Source organism: Fundulus heteroclitus, chromosome 17 (genome assembly GCF_011125445.2).
Source record: "Fundulus heteroclitus isolate FHET01 chromosome 17, MU-UCD_Fhet_4.1, whole genome shotgun sequence".
NCBI lineage: Eukaryota > Metazoa > Chordata > Actinopteri > Cyprinodontiformes > Fundulidae > Fundulus > Fundulus heteroclitus.
In genome coordinates this window covers 5,038,827-5,056,723 of record NC_046377.1, presented here as the reverse complement: position 1 = coordinate 5,056,723, position 17,897 = coordinate 5,038,827, and the positions used below count along the sequence as shown (strand labels likewise).

The 17,897-nt window shown below is 40.7% G+C and overlaps 1 protein-coding gene across 1 annotated transcript in view; it reads right to left on the bottom strand.

Moving 5' to 3' along the window:
- LOC105936303 (proton myo-inositol cotransporter) overlaps positions 1-17,897 on the bottom strand; it is a 109,636-nt gene that overhangs the window by 48,329 nt on the left and 43,410 nt on the right. Inside the window, exon 4 of the mRNA XM_012877063.3 lies at positions 6,670-6,778. Coding sequence (XP_012732517.2) covers positions 6,670-6,778 — 109 coding nt within the window. The remainder of the gene's footprint in view (positions 1-6,669; positions 6,779-17,897) is intronic.

Here is a 17,897-nt window from a genome sequence, read left to right as displayed (position 1 = left end):
AGAAGCCTAATGTACAATATCAGCATTTGACTTACCTATTACCAAAGCTAAAAAAATATGTTACAGTTTTTATCATACAGAATGAAGACTTAACAACTGAATTGCAGATATGCTCATACACTGTCAACTCACAATCTAACTCATACCTTTAGATTAAAAGTTTTAACAAATTTAAGACCTCACATCTTGTCTCTGTCGTGCTGCTGCATTGCTGCTCTAACACATACAAAATGGCTTCAGTTATGCATATGTGTAGGCTACAGCTACAGCAAGTATAGAGATTGCCCATTTTAAAATTAAACAGGAAAAAGTCCACTTATTGTTCCCTATGCAGTAGTATTTGTGCAGAACACTAGTGGGTTGTTCCATTACAGCTGATAACCTAATCATAACCTAACCCAAACCTTATAGCACTGTGGAAATAATTAAATAATTATTGAAAATGTATCTGCAAATCAACTGCAATGAACCGTGCTGTCCGTCAACACTGTGATAATCAGAAACAACAGCAATTGATAAGCTTAGAACTCAGGAAGACAGTGAAAAGAGTTTGGAGACAGCTAAATTAGCTTTGATAATACTGTGTGAGCATGACAGAGGGGCCTACGTTCTCTGACTGTGTAAGGATGTTTAATTTGTTAACAGAAAAGTGCTGATGTTAGCTGTTAGCTGCTAGCTGTTAGCCGCTAACACTGACAATGACATACTGATAAAAGATAAATGCTAGCCGTTTTCCACTACAGGGATCTCTTGCTGCTGTGCTGGTACTGGAACCCAGTGGTTATCTAGCAAGTCTGTTATTCAGTGTCAATAGCCACACTCTTTAAGAGTCACAACAGTAAGCTCTGCTTTACGTCTGCAGAGCAGCGACCTCAGAGCAGGAAAGTTCATGGGTTAGCACTAGAATAATGCTGAGAGGGGAGAAGACATGGCCAAGCTGTAGCCAGTCTCTACTAGCCATCTTTCACATCAAGTCACCACTTCTTACACTGTTTTCCTGCTAGTGTGGGTGGACCAGAGCCAGGCAGAGACCGCTGTGTCCCAGGACAGGAAAACATTTTCTTTCTATCGAGCTCTATAGTATTTTTTGGGGGGTATGCAAATTTTGTTTCCTTTGCTGGCACTGTATTTAATTCTCCTGGACTAAGAAATACCAAATTGCTGCTCTGAGTATTCAAAAAAACTCCTTAAAAACCAAAAAGGGCTCATGAAAACCCCATTAAAAGAATGCACAACAGACAACACTACATAAAGAAACCTAATGTACAATATCAGCATTTGACTTACCTATTACAAAAGCTAAAAAAATATGTTACAGTTTTTATCATACAGAATGAAGACTTTTAACAACTGAATTGCAGATATGCTCATACACTGTCAACTCACAATCTAACTCATACCCTTAGATTAAAAGTTTTAACAAATTTAAGACCTCACATTTTGTCTCTGTCGTGCTGCTGCATTGCTGCTCTAACACATACAAAATGGCTTCAGTTATGCACATGTGTAAGCTACAGCTACAGCAAGTATAGAGATGGCCCATTTTAAAATTAAACAGGAAAAGTCCACTTATTGTTCCCTATGCAGTAGTATTTGTGCAGAATACTAGTGGGTTGTTCCATTACAGCTGATAACCTAATCATAACCTAACCCAAACCTTATAGCACTGTGGAAATAATTAAATAATTATTGAAAATGTATCTGCAAATCAACTGCAATGAACCGTGCTCTCCGTCAACACTGTGATAATAAGAAACAACAGCAATTGATAAGCTTAGAACTCAGGAAGACAGTGAAAAGAGTTTGGAGACAGCTAAATTAGCTTTGATAATACTGTGTGAGCATGACAGAGGGGCCTACGTTCTCTGACTGTGTAAGGATGTTTAATTTGTTAACAGAAAAGTGCTGATGTTAGCTGTTAGCTGCTAGCTGTTAGCCGCTAACACTGACAATGACATACTGATAAAAGATAAATGCTAGCCGTTTTCCACTACAGTGATCTCTGGCTGCTGTGCTGGTACTGGAACCCAGTGGTTATCTAGCAAGTCTGTTATTCAGTGTCAAAAGCCACACTCTTTAAGAGTCACAACAGTAAGCGCTGCTTTACGTCTGCAGAGCAGCGACCTCAGAGCAGGAAAGTTCATGGGTTAGCACTAGAATAATGCTGAGAGGGGAGAAGACATGGCCAAGCTGTAGCCAGTCTCTACTAGCCATCTTTCACATCAAGTCACCACTTCTTACACTCTTTTCCTGCTAGTGTGGGTGGACCAGAGCCAGGCAGAGACCGCTGTGTCCCAGGACAGGAAAACATTTTCTTTCTATCGAGCTCTATAGTATTTTTTGGGGGGTATGCAAATTTTGTTTCCTTTACTGGCACTTTATTTAATTCTCCTGGACTAAGAAATACCAAATTGCGGCTCTGACTATTCAAAAAAAACTCCTTAAAAACCAAAAAGGGCTCATGAAAACCCCATTAAAAGAATGCACAACCGACAACACTACATAAAGAAGCCTAATGTACAATATCAGAAAAAAGCTAAAAAAATATGTTAGTTTTTTATCATACAGAATGAAAACTTTTAACAACTGAATTGCAGATATGCTCATACACTGTCAACTCACAATCTAACTCATACCCTTAGATTAAAACCACAATTTGTGATGAGGATTGACTGTTCATCAAAAGGATTGATTTACTTTTGATAAACACTGAAAAGAAACTGATTGAAAACAGACATTACACAAGATTTTGAGTTGTTATATTTCATTTATATTGTTGGCATCTATTTGTGTTGCTGGAATAAGTCTATTTTATTATTTTATTTTTATTTTTTTTAGTGCTTGTGTCACTACAATGAAATAACATATTTTGAGTTAAACAAACAGACACTGATTTAAAGGGAAGGTATGTTCCAGTCCATAAAATATTTTATTTTATTGGCCTTAGGTAGGCCATTACTGCCAGACCCAGAATAAATTCCTGCTGATTACATTTGAATCTGATTTCATCTTTGTTTCTTGTTATTGAAAGAGGGACAAATTGATACTTGGTTACAGTACAGTGAAACATAATTTGAGTAGCTTAGTATGTGGATGTAGCTGATGTATTTAAGTGTGTTGCAAAAAATGATGCTTTTTGCAGAGTCTGGCAACCTACATTTATACATGAGAGTACTCGCATATATGTTTACTTTTAACACAGTTGAACAGGTCATAGTTATGTTTCTGCCACAACTGAGTAATTTCTTCTGAACCACTTCACTAGTGCTTACTGGTACAGTCAAAAGAAGTGTTTATCCCATTCAACAGTTCTTTTGACTGTACTGAATCACTAGAATCCGTTCATTAAAAAGATTCATTCAAAAACTGCATTCACCGGCTCATTCAGTGCTTAGCAGGAGCCCTGACTGCATAGTGCATAATTCTCTAACTCCCTGAACTGGTAAACAGCAAAATGTTGCGTCATTCATTTCATGATTCAGCCCTGATTGAGGTTCACATTCACTCTTTAACAAGCTCACCGTGAGTACTGAAGGACGGTGCATTCATGGACCATAGTATATGGTCACTGGCGGGAGACACAGTGCTACTTTGAGTGGTATACATGTATTGCACGGGAGTCCTCAGCTCTGTACACTCACTGAACACGTTACATGGATGTTGGCAAGTTGACACAGCACTAATTTTAGCAGTAGGCTACAGTTACAAAACTTGAATCAAGTCCTTTGCCCTGAGTGGCAGTTCTCTCTGTGTACAGTACGCAAGTGAGCGTAAGTTCACTGAACAAGTCAGCGCTGACTGTTGGTGCGTTCACTGTTTCACAACTGCGTTTCACAGCTGAAAAACAGCACAAAATGATTAAATTAAGATAACCACAAGATCTATAATTATCTAAATGCACAAATGTTAAACTTTTAGGGGCTAAACCCACCACCCAATACCTCACAAACTCTGCACAAAGAAAAGAGAACTGTATTGAGCATACAAAATTCAACAAATAAAAAACAATGTGAACTCTATTAAATTCTCATGAGATATGAGACCCAAAATGTAATAATCAGGTAACAAAAAGTGTATAAGAGGATAATAAACACATTCTAATGACAAAAATGGCATTCAGTCGCATAAAAAGTGCTGGTGGGGCCTGTATGAAAAAAACAGTACTGGTGGGGACTTAGTTCACACACTGTAATACCAGGTTTGGCCTTTGGTAGCGCTCTAGAGCACACACACAATTTCAGAAAATGAGCCTGCTGGGGACTTTGTGTACACACTGCTATACCAGGGTTGACCTCTGGGGTTGCTATAGAGCAAACACAAAGTCACAAAAAACAGCCTGCTGGGGACTTCTCAGGAAACTTCACCAGCCATATTAGAAAGTCATTTTCTATTCACTGGAGTGGTTCGCACCGTGGGGACCATGGTTTTGGTCCCCATGGTGTTTTTGGTCCCCATGGTGTTGGTGTGTATTCATGCCAATGTCCCCACCAGGATAGATAAACGAAAGCACACACACACACACACACACACACACACGTTGCCTGATGTGCAGCATGTCAACGTCCACATGGCTTACCGCGTCACAACGCATGGCGGTCTCATTGCCAGCACACGCGTGCAGACACACCCCGTCCAAGCACACCGCTCACACCGTCTGCCGGTCGCCAGGCAACAGCGCACAGCCACCGATTGTTTACAAAGCCTTGTAATATAGTTTGTCTCAGTGGAGAGGGCGAGACACAGACAGATGACACAATCTCCTCAGATGGAGCGATAAAGAAGAATAAAGGAGACACCGGGGGAGGGATGTTGGGGGGGGGATTCTGTCCATTCGCGGTAAAGTGGCTAGTAATGCACCCAGGCTATTGCTCCCATGTGATGGATGCGCTTTGAAGGATGAAAAAAAAACATCTTTTTGTGATTTAATACTGTGCTGCTGTGGCAAACGCATTTTTCTTGATCTCTTGTATCGAGAGGGAATGCCTGACACGTCTTTAGTGTGCCGTTGTTTTGATTAATCCCGGGGCTGAGGAAAACACAAAGCGAGAAATGCCATTTTTCTGCGGCGCTGCTTTGGGTTCGCGTGAGACTGAATATGGGGTGGCCTCTGTTGTTCCAGCAATTAGGAGTTTACATGTGAGCGTCCTGGAAGCTCGGTTAATCTTCTGCTTTGCTTTAAGTTGCGCTTTTCCCAGCTGGACTGTACGGCCAACAACTCCTGTGGATTTTAAAAACAAGAACCGGATGCACAGGTTTGACTTTGTTACCGATTTTAGTCAAATGCTGTCGTTCAGATTTGAATTTATTTGACATTTGGTCAAAACCCCGTAGCTTGCATACTCCCGCCTGGTTATTGGACCACTTGTCTTATCAGAAATGCCATTATTAGTATACATGAGGTCAGGGCTTTTCAAAAGTTCAGTGGTAGCCTTTCTCAAATAATATGTGTTACCGGAACACCTAGTTGCGTCAACGTTTCAATCTCCTGACCCAGACCGGCACCTCAGATGGAAAAAAAGTAGCTATAATGATCCTAAAGAAGGCCATCATTAACTGGAACACCAGTATCAATGTTCACAGTGAAGCAAGTTTCACACTAACATCAACCCCTTATTTCCTGGATTTAGATCCAATTATGTTAAAAGAAAACTCTCTTTTGTGCTGTTAATCTGACGGCAAGTTATTTAGAGACGGTTAATCTGAAGACAGCCCCCCCCTGCAATTTGTGTCAATTTAGCTATGATGCTGTTTAGTGAATAAAACCAATTTTCCAGTGTGTGTAGACTCCTTTTAAACGGAATGATCATGTGCGTTTCACATACGGGAAAGCTTTTTACATCAACACAGGTTGGGAAATACAGCTGAATACTGCAAAAACAATTTATTGTGCAGACCCTGGGGTTCTCAACCCTGTTTTCATAATGAGAAAAATGTGTATTTGTGACACTTTTTTGCAGTAGCTTTATCAACTGATGATATGAAAGTGACCCTTGATGGACCAGACGGATGGGGTCGTGGCTAATGGACACGGAGCTCTAATCTGACTCTGATGTTAGCAAAGTGGAGGTTGGGTTCTGGTGTGGGCTGTTAAGGATGAGCTAGTTGAACCCTTTTTTCTGTTTTTAGGATGGACACAGTGTTACAGGAAAAAGATCATGCTTTAATAATTTTTTTTTTTTTTTGCTAAATAACATTTTGTAGCATGCATTAAACGTCTCCATTGCCTGGCTTGCAAAACAAAATAGGGCCTGAAAGATGAAAGAGTAATAACACTGTTGCCCCCTTCCAATTGATAATTGCCTAATAGTCGCCAGATAACTGTGCACACATTTATATTTGAGCTTGAATGTATAAAAAAGAATTCATACATCCAAACTTTCCAAACCAGCTCTTAGATTTAAAATTCATAGAAGCTGGTCTGTTGTATCATCAGTCCACCTTGATGAGGAAACGTGTTCAAGTGAATCATTAAAAGCCTGAAATGACTGCAGTTGCACATATACTGTGTTAACTGCAAAAAAAACAAACAAAAAACAATATATATATATATATATATATATTTAATATAATTTAAAAATCTCCACCCAAATACCTCTCAACTCTGGCTTTTTTTTTCTTTCTGACTGATGCAAACTCCGGGCAAACCACTTCCCACGTATTCCTACTCACATGACCGTGTTGATGCCCGAAAGTTGCTGGAACATCTGAAGGCCGCATCCCACCACTAGAGCTCGACGAGTCGGGGGGTAGGTCAGCATCCGCCAGATCACAGGGCCATCTGGAGACACGAGCCAAAGCACAGCAGAAATTAATTACCGCCTCAGCACGACGGCACTCCCGCCCCCAAACAAAAAAAAACTTTCATAACGTTTAAATTTCAAAATAAGCTACCCTCAGATGAGGCAAGAACAAGACGGTGTTGCATAAACGCTGCTTCCAGGAGCTTTAATCTCGGCCAGCAAAGCCTCCATCAGGAGACAGAGTGCTGGGCTTTTTACACGTCCCAGGTACTGAGAACCCACTTAACCTGCTTTATATCAGATATTATGAACAATATACACATTTATTTATGTAAGTAGCATCTCTGAAATAACTAGGACTTGTGGAATGCCTACATTGTGCACATCAGTATGTTTCGTGGTATTGGTTAAACTTTATTCCCTTATTGTTTTTTTTTTTTGGCCAACGCTGATGAGACTCAATCAACGAATTTCTTTTATTCCGGTTGGTAAATGCTATTCTGTGTTCAGCCGCGACCTTTCCTCGAAACGCAATCGCAGTGGAAGCTTCAACATCAGTGCCGATGATTGCAAGTAATTGTTGATACTAAATCAGGTTAACGACCTGCTATGTAAATGTACGGTGAGACCCATGCATTTGCAGGGGACTGGTAAACAGATATTTCAAAATGAACAACAGCACTGGGCCTTCACGAGCGTGCACTTAACAGTCGTGTGAGGCTGAAAAGCTTCGGCTTCTTCAAGTAATGACGGGTTTCGATGCAGGAATGCTGAACTGCACAGAGCCTTGATCAGATGGAGGTGTGAGTTTATTTAGCTGCTGGAGGTTCGCTTTATTGCTAAGCTCTGATCCATCGTAGGCACTATTAAGAAAGGTCTCTCTCTCTCTCTCTGTCACCATTGTTTCTCTTTGAGCTATACTGGAGATTATATGGGCCTCAGCTGCTTCCAGAAACACATGGGTTTTATGTTACGGCAAGTGACAACATTCTTCAGTCCTCGTGATTATTTGGGCTTTTCTGCTATTTGGTTTGTAGTCCCTGCTTCGACCTTGAAGATCTGGATCACTTCCACAAAGCCCCAAGCACTTTACTTCTGACAGATTATATTTATTAGATTAATTTGGCTCAGAGCGAGTTTTCCACACTCTGCAAATGGAGAATAGCCCCAAATCATGATGCTGCCATCAACATGTATCCCTCTATCCTTTAAAAGACGAAGATGCTGACTTTGTGCTACATTGCTGCTACACACAAGACAGTTCACTCTTAGCTTTGTTTGACCAGATTAATTTACAACAGAAAACGAACAAAGTTCTGTGCTGTAGAACATTTGTTATGACGCTAAAAGCTGAATCCTCGTCGCAGGTTCCGTTCAGATTCTTTCATCTCTGAAAACCTTTGCAGACACCGCAGAAGGAAAACATTCCCACAGCATGATGCTGCCGCTGCCATGCTCCACAGAGGGAATTTCATTCTTGAGAAAAAGAAACACGGAGCCTTTGTCCTGCACATACAACATTGCTGCTATGTGCCAGAATGGTCATCGCCATCCTCTTCTGACCAGAGCTCCTTCCAACCGAAACAATCATCGCGAAACAAACTGTAGAGGGGAACGTTACTATTGGCTGAGTCAAAAAGTCATTGACGAGAAGTGTTACAGAGCCTCTGACTCTTATGTATTGGTCCCAAACTCATGTGGTAACAGAGTCAACGCTTTACTTCTAGTTCAGTTTGGATTCCTTCAGTTGTGATCGATTAACAGGCCCTCAAAATGGGAAACGACACCAGAGCATGAGGCTGCCAACATTGCTCCGTTTTCTAAATAACATTCCTCAGAAATCAAGAATATAGCTTTATATGAGAAGAAATATTGTTGCCATGTGCCACACAGTCTCCTCTGAGTCCCATCCTTCAGAGGGGATGAGCAAAAGTCCAGTTTTCTGTTTTTAGGCTTATTTTGGAGCACTAAGAGTTTATTAAAGTATCACAATAACTTATTAAAAAGTTTAGTTATTGCATATAGCTCTATTCAACAGAAATATTTGAGCAAAGTATGCAAAATTGTACTTTTCACTGATGCCTGAAACTTTGCTGGAGGGGTTGATTACATAGGTAAGGATCTTCTTTTGTGGTGCATAATTACAATAATCATGACAAGACCTGATTTAATTAGTAATTCTGGCTCTATGTCAGTACAATTAAGCCTTGCTGACCCCAATCGTATGATCTACTGGAGTGTTAATACAGAATCTGCTAAGGATTTGTGCATTTGAGGAACTTCATAGGGCTCATCATAGGGCTAACGGCCCTATCGACCAATCCGAGGTGGGGAAATTTGTCTCTGGAGCATCAGCGTAGCAGAGATGCTGCCACTTCTCAGTTTCAGATGCTCGATCATCTCAGCGAGGGAAGAAAAGCAATGTTTGAATCCGCTTCGGCCAAAAGGAGCCAGGATTGGCGCGACAGCGGCGCCACACTGTGATCTCCAACACAAGCCGACAAGCTGCTTCCTCTGGGAGGAGATGTCTTAATACGGAGAGGATGTGACTGGACAGGCGCAGAGCCGTGGGACAGATCAGGCAACTCAAGGCAAACACAGTAGGGAAACGCACAGGTAAAAGTCAAGTTAAAGAGCAAGAACTCGCACAGACAGAGATGCATAGATATGCGCATACGACGTGAGACACATGCTGATTATATGGGAGCAGCTGCGAGTGGGAGGACTCTGGACGAGAAAACATGTCCTTTAACTGTTTGAGGAGCAGACCAGACCGTGTAAAAGAGGCCCCTGCTGAAACGCAGCACAGCGCTCCTTTTGTTGGCTGGACACTAAAAAAACGTTTAACTTTGTGCCGTAGCCTGGCTGATTCACGCCATATCTGATTTGAAACTCCCTGAGTGATTCGTGGGTGACTCCATGCCAAACCTTGGATAAATCACTTTATGTACAGCAGCTCTGGCGAGTGTACACAATCCTGTTAAAATGCCCGGTTGACGAGATGTTACGAAAACTAAAACCACGATAAATCATTTTAAAACATTTATCACACATGATGTAACATTGATTCCTGTATAATCTTTAGCAAAACACACATTGAAAAGGTGCATTTAGCATGCTGCAAAAGTGTGCACACCTTTCACTTTAACCCAATAGATCTTTATGCATCCCTTTTTTTGACTTGGTAACATTTGTCCCTTTTGCATTCCATACATTTTGTCAAAGTGAGAACTTTCTGTCCAGACCAGAGATTTAGTTCTGCAAGCTGATCCAAAACTTTCATTTTCCTCTCCTGAAGTCACTCTTTTCTTGATTTGGTTGATGCTTTGACAGTGAAAAATGAAACCCCTTTCATTTTTCATCCTTCTAGCAGTCACTTGAAAGGTCAAAACCAACTGCTTTTTGGAAGTGCTCATAATGTCATCCCCCACAGCACGATGCACCCTCCACCTTGTATTACCTAAGCCATAGCCCTCTTTTTGGTGATGCAGTGTGGTTGTTGTGCTAGACATGGAATGTGGATTCGTGGCCATAAATTTCCCATTTCAGTTTATTAGACCAATAACCATTTTCTACCAAGGATTTGGGGAGACCGTAGATCAGCTTGGGTGTTTTCTTTGGAAAAAGAGGATTCTGTCTTGCAACCATTACCCAAGATCCAGATATTTGGAAAATGCAAGATTGTTGTTATGTGCTGAAAAAAAAACCCCACTAGCTTTAGTTGAAAATTCCTGCAGCACCTTCAATACCGTTCTCAGCCTCTGTCAGCCCCCTTAGTTTAGGAATGTGCACACTTAAGTAAGGAACTAGGCAACTGCACCATTTCACTGTATATATCTTTTTTATGAATTTATTTTTCAATATGTCAGAGTATGTGAGGACAAATGTTTAAAAGTTACTTCAATTCTCATTTTTATATTACAAAACATGACATTTCAAAGGGGTATGTGCTCTTAAGAGCCACTACTCAAAGCTAAATTGTATCCCTCCAGTTGGGTTGATAGACATTTTCAATCCCAATCATCTCAGTTAGTTAAACCATATCTTCAAAATAAATCTGAAAGTGTTCAGCTTTGACGTTGTGACGAGGGAGTAATGTGGAAATGATTGCCAACTTTTAGCTAAGCTTTGGGATTCTAGATGATTCTGCAATATTGACCCGTTGGATCACCAAACTGTGTTCAAGTTTCAACTGTCCGCCCCAAACAGTCGGCCTCAAATGAAAGGAAATGTGTTAAAATATTCAGAAACGCTCGTTTATAAAAATAACTTTTAACTGGATGGACAAGCCTAATGTCTTCAGGTCAGACTGTTGAAACTACTCATTTGGATGTCCCAACAAGTTTGCTCCGGGGATGTAAAGCCCCTGACTCTCATTCTTTCTTTCCATGTGCAGTGTAGTCAAATTTCAATTATTTCTCAATGTGAAATATTTAGTATGATTACAATGGATAGCATTTTTCACATCATTTATCTTTTTTAGGATTAGTGTTGTTGCAATTCTGCTCATTTTACGTTCAAGATGATGCTGCTTCTTTGTTTCTGCACCTTTTCTGAAACATTGCAATGAAAATATTTGATGGTACAAATCTGAATGACAATAAGGATAAGTCTAACTCTAAAAGGACAATGATTCCAAGGACACATCAAAACTAGTTCTGCAATAAATAAAGCAGGGCAACATCAGTGTTCTGATATGGCCCTGACTTCAACCTATTGAAAAAATAATGAACTGTGTTGAAAGGCAAGCTCCCACTAATTTAACCTCCACAATTGTTGGTGTGCATAATTTAGATCCTCTATGAATAGGAGAAAATCCACAATAAATTTCAACCTGTTCATGTAATATATATATAAAAAAAGACTGAACAGTTAATTACAAGAAATGAGGATTTTCTGATTTTTTTCTTCAACATAAATCTGTCCTCTGACTATGGAGAGGAAGCAGTGTTTTTCAAAGCCCAGCGATTTAATGGCGCTAACCTGGTAGAGTGCGATTGGTTGATCCCTGAGGACCAGACCAGAGAGCTGTTATCTGATTAGCTGACAGGGAATCAGATTTACAGACCAAAGTGGACAGTTTAAAACTACATAAGGAGGAGCGACTCCACCAGCCGCAGTCATATATTCACATGCAATCACACGATATTAGGTGTCATCCCTTGTTTCCTGCCTTTTGCCTAACAAGATCTGTGAAACTGCGACGTCCAAAGGGTTAAAACCAGCCTCCCAAGCCCACACGTGTTTATCACATACAGACACAATTCACAGCTTAATTTCCTCAGATGAGCGGCACCCAGCCGTAATTTAATCAGACGACATATTGAAAAAAAAAGGGGGGATGAAACACAAACCAGCAGGCAGCCAGTCAGTTAGGCAGAAGCAGAGTGATTGGGTCCCATAGTACTGCAGTAATTGCATGTGCGTTTTCCACATTGAAACCTTCCAGTACCATCTGTGTCATTTGTGGCCGATCAATGCAGCAATTACTAACGTTCCCCCCCCTCCGACAAATGCGCTCGGCATCAAGGGAAGCAGAACTTGGGCTCAGTGCTAACTGTTTCTCAATTAGCACAGCAATAAAATCCCTTCTTAATATGGTGTAGCTCACATGTACAGTTGAACACACCCATGTAAAAATGGAAAGAATATGATACCAGCCTCCATGTGACTTGATCCTGTATAGTTAAGGAAAAATCTTTAATATCTGTTATGTAGGGATATCATAAAAAACAAAAAGAACAACCTGGTGGCACATGTGTGCACACAATTCATTTACTACATTCTAATTCTTAATAATATAAACCCTGAAACAAAAATCAACGTTCCTAAGAAGAGTTTCTTAACATTTGCCCATCTGCATCATGAAACACTGCCTGGTCACAGGGACATCACCTATAGTCAAACTGACGTTATCTATAATGGTAATTTCAGGATAGTTAAACTTACTGATTAAATGTTAACATCTTACCATATTCCACAGTGGCAGAGCTAGCTTCTCCAAATTACATCAAGAAAACTTTTTAACCAATAGCAATACAGATTGGAAATCCAATGCAACCCCCCCCCCCCCCCCCCATTTAACCTTAGGAGGGTTCCACTTTGACTGTAATAGACATAAAAGCAGAATTTCAACAAATATGCATAAATTATTCAACAAATATGCATATAATAAACAAAAATAATGACCAGGATATGTAAACCTTACTATAAGACAACCATGTAAACAGTTTATTGACAAAATAGTTGATTGGGGGGGTGAGTTATCCTTTAAAGGTGCATAGCCACCTTATTTGACTTTAAAAAAATAATTATACATCAGTAGCTCACTCTGGTTACATACAAAGTTTTTATGAGAGATTATCACGTCCCGTTGGCGTATTGTTGTTTTGGTGTTTCATGCTTTGGTTTTGCTTAATTTGTTAGTAAATAAAGCCTTTCGTGTTTATCTATGATTTTATTGAAAATACATACTGCACATGCACAGCAGGGTTTAAAACAACAAAGCGGCTAACGGCTATTAGCTTCTCCCAGCGAAACAACGAAAAACGGTCCAAGATCCAGTGGGAAAAAAATGCATAAAAAAATATGATTCCAAGAAGGAAAAAGACTAGAATGTCGCTGGGAATACAGTATGAGCGTTGGTGTTCACTGAAGCAGACGCCTAACCTGCCAAGGCTTAGATGTGACCGCAGAGTTGATTTACGTGAGAAAATTTTCTGATATGAGGCTGTTAAAGTTAGATTGGTGTATTTAATTAATAACGGTTGATCCTCGATCACGTCGAGCTGCTGCTTTATTGCAAGTCACTGCAGAGGGCCAGGCTCGATCCATCATTATTTACGATTGATTTATAAATTTAGCAAACCTGTATTTTGATAGTTCTGCAATACTGTCACTAGATGGAGCTACATCTGTTTATTTTTGTTAATCGCGCCAAAGAGCGTATTATCTTTCGGCTCAAAAAACACTATCAAACCACTATCAAGATGGAGGCTTGGTGTATATAACCTTATTTTATTGTGATTTAGGTATTTTTTTAATAAACATATTATGTGTCTATATACCTTTAAGATGAGGCATGCTGATAAACTCCTGTCCACTGGTGCAGTCAGCATCTCCTGCAGATTGTGGAGATGACATTGGACTCCCTGAGAACACACTGCCTCTCCTCCCCAACTTCAAACATGCAACAATGGCTCATTAACCAGGGGTTGTGTACACTGTTCAGATCCATAGTATATAGATAAAAAATGCTGACAAGTACATTATAAAATCTTACTCTTTTTATACAGTGAGTGCTAAAGTATGGAGATATTTCATGTTCCTTTCATTCTTTTCAGTGTTCAGTGAAGGACTCTCCAAAGGTGTTATTTTGCTGGGAAACACCCAGTCCCTTTTCTTGCCTGGAAATTATGTGGCAAATAGTGTTGCCAGCCCTTTCTTCTACCTTGTGCACCCAATACTGTAGAGCAACAGCCTGCTTGATGACAAAGAGGCACAACACAGAGCAGGACGTTTTTTTTTCCTCTTACAGGAATACTGGCAACTATCTATTCACAAACACTGATTCCAACAGCAATTTGTAAATCCTGGATAAATTAGGGACATTTGGTTTGTGTATGGATTAATACACGGTCAAAAGTATCAGTGGGGTATCAGGAGGAACTAAATGTTCAATCAAGAGGCCCAGAAACAGCTTCTCCCATCTGACCCAATCATAGTGTCCTGGGGAACTGAGCACTTAGAAAGAGGCTCCACTTATGTCACAGAGTGGGCTGCAATCAAGAACTGAGCCCTTGCAATCTCTTACCTCAGCCCATCATCTGTACAGTAATTATTCCTTCCACATACTTCCTGTCTCAATCGCGTTCGCACTTCTTCTGCACTCCCTCATCAGAGTAGGATCACGACATCAGGCACTCTATGTCATCAAGATCAGAGCACAAGGTTCGGACTGATAGGGAATAAAATTAGAGCTCTCACCACAACTGCTGTCCTTACAGCTGCTGTAAAACTGACATACTACTGAGATGTGATTGTCATAACCAGGAACCAGCACTAGATTAAGGTATTTTTTATGTATTTACAAAAACTGACTGTTATAAATTGAATAAACTAGAAATAAAAATCAGGAAAATGCTATGTTCAGTATAATGAAGGCCAAGGAAGCCATTAGAACTTAAAAAAAGTTGTGGAGCTGTGTACAGCAGGGCTGAAGAAGATTTTCTGCACACAAACCCTTCGCTTTTATCAATACTCACCAAGGCAAAATACCTTCATCAGTACTTTAGATTGAGCTGAAATCTTATTTTTTTTTCAAATTACATATACATACATTAAGCACAACACACACAGTATATAGCATCCCCAAACTAGTTTTATCCTGTAAAGCTGAAGTGATGTTAAGCTGGAATGCTATATTTGATTGAAGTCAAAAAAATCTTCCAAGCCCCGGTGTCCAAATATTTTAATATTTGGCTCATCTGTCCAAAGAAGATTATTTTCCTGTATATATTCCTGCAAACTTTAGTCTGGTCTTTAGCATTCCCTCTAGGTTTCCTTCGTGCACACCTATGCTGAAAGGTCAACTTGTGCAGTCTCTTTCTGACAGTACAGACATGCTGTAGCTACAGCCTGCTGTGGGACCTATTTTACATTTTAGGGTTTTTGGTGACATCTTTTTGCATCTTGTGGTCTGCTGTCATGATGAACTGGCTTTTAACGGACAGATATTGGCACGCTGGCAGCAGTTTTAAATGTCTCCCACTTGTAGTGCCATGATCTGTGGGCGTTAGGTGTTTGAGTTTCATTTCATGCCTCATTAGTTCCTTCCTTTGCTCATATATTCTGTCTAACAGTGTTTCCTCCCTGATTGTCAATGTAATTAAGCAGATCCCCTTCACCAATATCTCCTCATTTAGCTCTATGCCACTCACCTGTGTTCCCCAATATTTAAGCTCCTGATGGTCATTGTTTCTTTGCTGGTTTCTCCGTTTACCTGCGTTCTTCATAGTCTTTTGCCTCCTGCCGTCCTGATTCCTCTGTGTGAGTTATGTTCCTGCGTCCCCTACCCAATCTCTTGATCAAGGGAAATTTTGAAAGTTCTCTTTGTTTATTAATAAATAAAACAAATATTTGCCTATAAAACTGTGTGCCTGGGTCTTCTTCAACTGCTACCATGACATATAGACTATTTTCCATCCAACCATCCATTATCTGACACGTCTATCCCTTGTGGGGTCGTGAGGGGTCTCCATCTGTCAATGGGCGAGAGGCAGGGTGCACCATGGAGAGGTCGCCAGTCTATCGCAGGACAACACAGAGACAAACAGGACAAACAACCATTCTCGCACACAGGATAATTTAGAGATGTCAATTAACCTAAGAGTCACGTTGTTTGGAATGTGGGAGGAAGCCAGAGTACCCGGAGAGAACCCATGTACGCACAGGGAGAACATGCAAACTCCATGCAGAAAAACCCAGGGCAAGGGTAGGGCTTGAACACAGGATCTGCACCACTGTGCAGCCCTAGACTATTTTCCCTACAGTGGAATTTTTCATACCACTTTAAATCCTCACCGGACTCTTAAACTGCTACAATCTTGTTTCTGAAGGCCTCAGCCAGCTCTTTGGATCTCGCCATAATGTGTTCACTCTTGGTTCAACAATCGGCAGCGCACCAAACTACATGTCTGAGGTTTAAACAGGGTAAACCTTTCATGATCTGGCCCACCCTGCCACTCCTCCCTGGCTTACTTGTCTCTTCTTCTTCTTCTTCTTTAGATTTTAACGGCAGCCTGCATCCATTATTCTTACTTGTCTCTGCGTCAAGTAAGCCTCATTGACTGCACCTGCGCGCCCGCCTCTCTGCTGTTCTGCAATCAGGCTCATACCACACACCTGTTTACCCCTCACCTGCTGTTGGTTAATGTCCAGCGTTGTTCACATCTGTTTTTCCACCTTTCAATCAAGACCATGTTTCTGGATTTTCCTGCCCTGCCTAACTTCTACTAAGGCTTTTGTTTTCTTGAGGACGACATGGACTTTTACCATTGCCAACAAAACTTTAGGTAAGTTTTGTTTAGATTAGTAATAGCTACTCTATGACTGACCGCACGCTCATGACCCAAGCCTGTCCCCCGGACTTGGACTAAGCCTCGGCCATCCTGCCTGATACTCCATAGCAGTGAGTGAACCGTCTTTCACCCTCTGCTTGGTCTGCTGCTTGCTCCTACAGAGGATCTCTGATTATCATCCTGATTTTTGATAATAACACTTTGAAGTGCGACACAGTATCTGGCTTGACTATTGGGTTCCCTGCCTGTCTGTTGCATTACATAAACCTTCTTCAAAATGCAGGATGAGGTTTTCGTCATGTGCACCTGATGTGACAGGCCTATGTGTAAACTTAAGCAAGTTCCTTCATTTAGTTATTGTTTTTAATATCGCTTGGAGATTTCAGCAGGGTTGATACTCCATTTCCAGATATGTAAAAAAATACACAGGCTTTCACTCACTGGGTTTCCTGCAAAACAATTCCACATGACCCTTTGTAAATTACAGTGGGAATCTATCCAATTTGCTAGAGCTTCAACATCTAAAACATTGTCTGGAAGGCAGATGATCTAATCTGCTAAGTAGCCAAGACTCCTGTCTGCAGATGCTTGGTAGCAGCTGTGTTTGTCTGAGGGCACCGAGGGTTCAGTGGTTGCCAGGAGCTGAACACCAGCGAGACAGATGGATGGAGCTATTGGCATCGCACGTGCAGAAAAAATATGTCGGGAGTGGCACTGGAGCTTGCACGAGCACACCAGGAACACATGACATTGATGAGGCTGCATAGCTGTACAAAGTCTTGTCTGTTCAAAATGTCTTTGTAGCTCATGCTTGTAACTCTCCAAGAGTCCAAATTAAACTGCCCATAGGTATGGCTGGCTGTGTTTGTACTCTCCTAAATTGAATTTTCCAAATTACAATAGAGACATCAAGAAAATAACGTAGTAATTTAGGATTTTGGCTTTGTATTATATAACTTTCAACTATGCATTATTGATTTATTCTCACAAAAGGTAGCAATACCTTTTAAAATAAACACTGTAATTCTCTCATCTTCATATAGGGAAACATTTTACAAAGCACTAATAGAACACCACC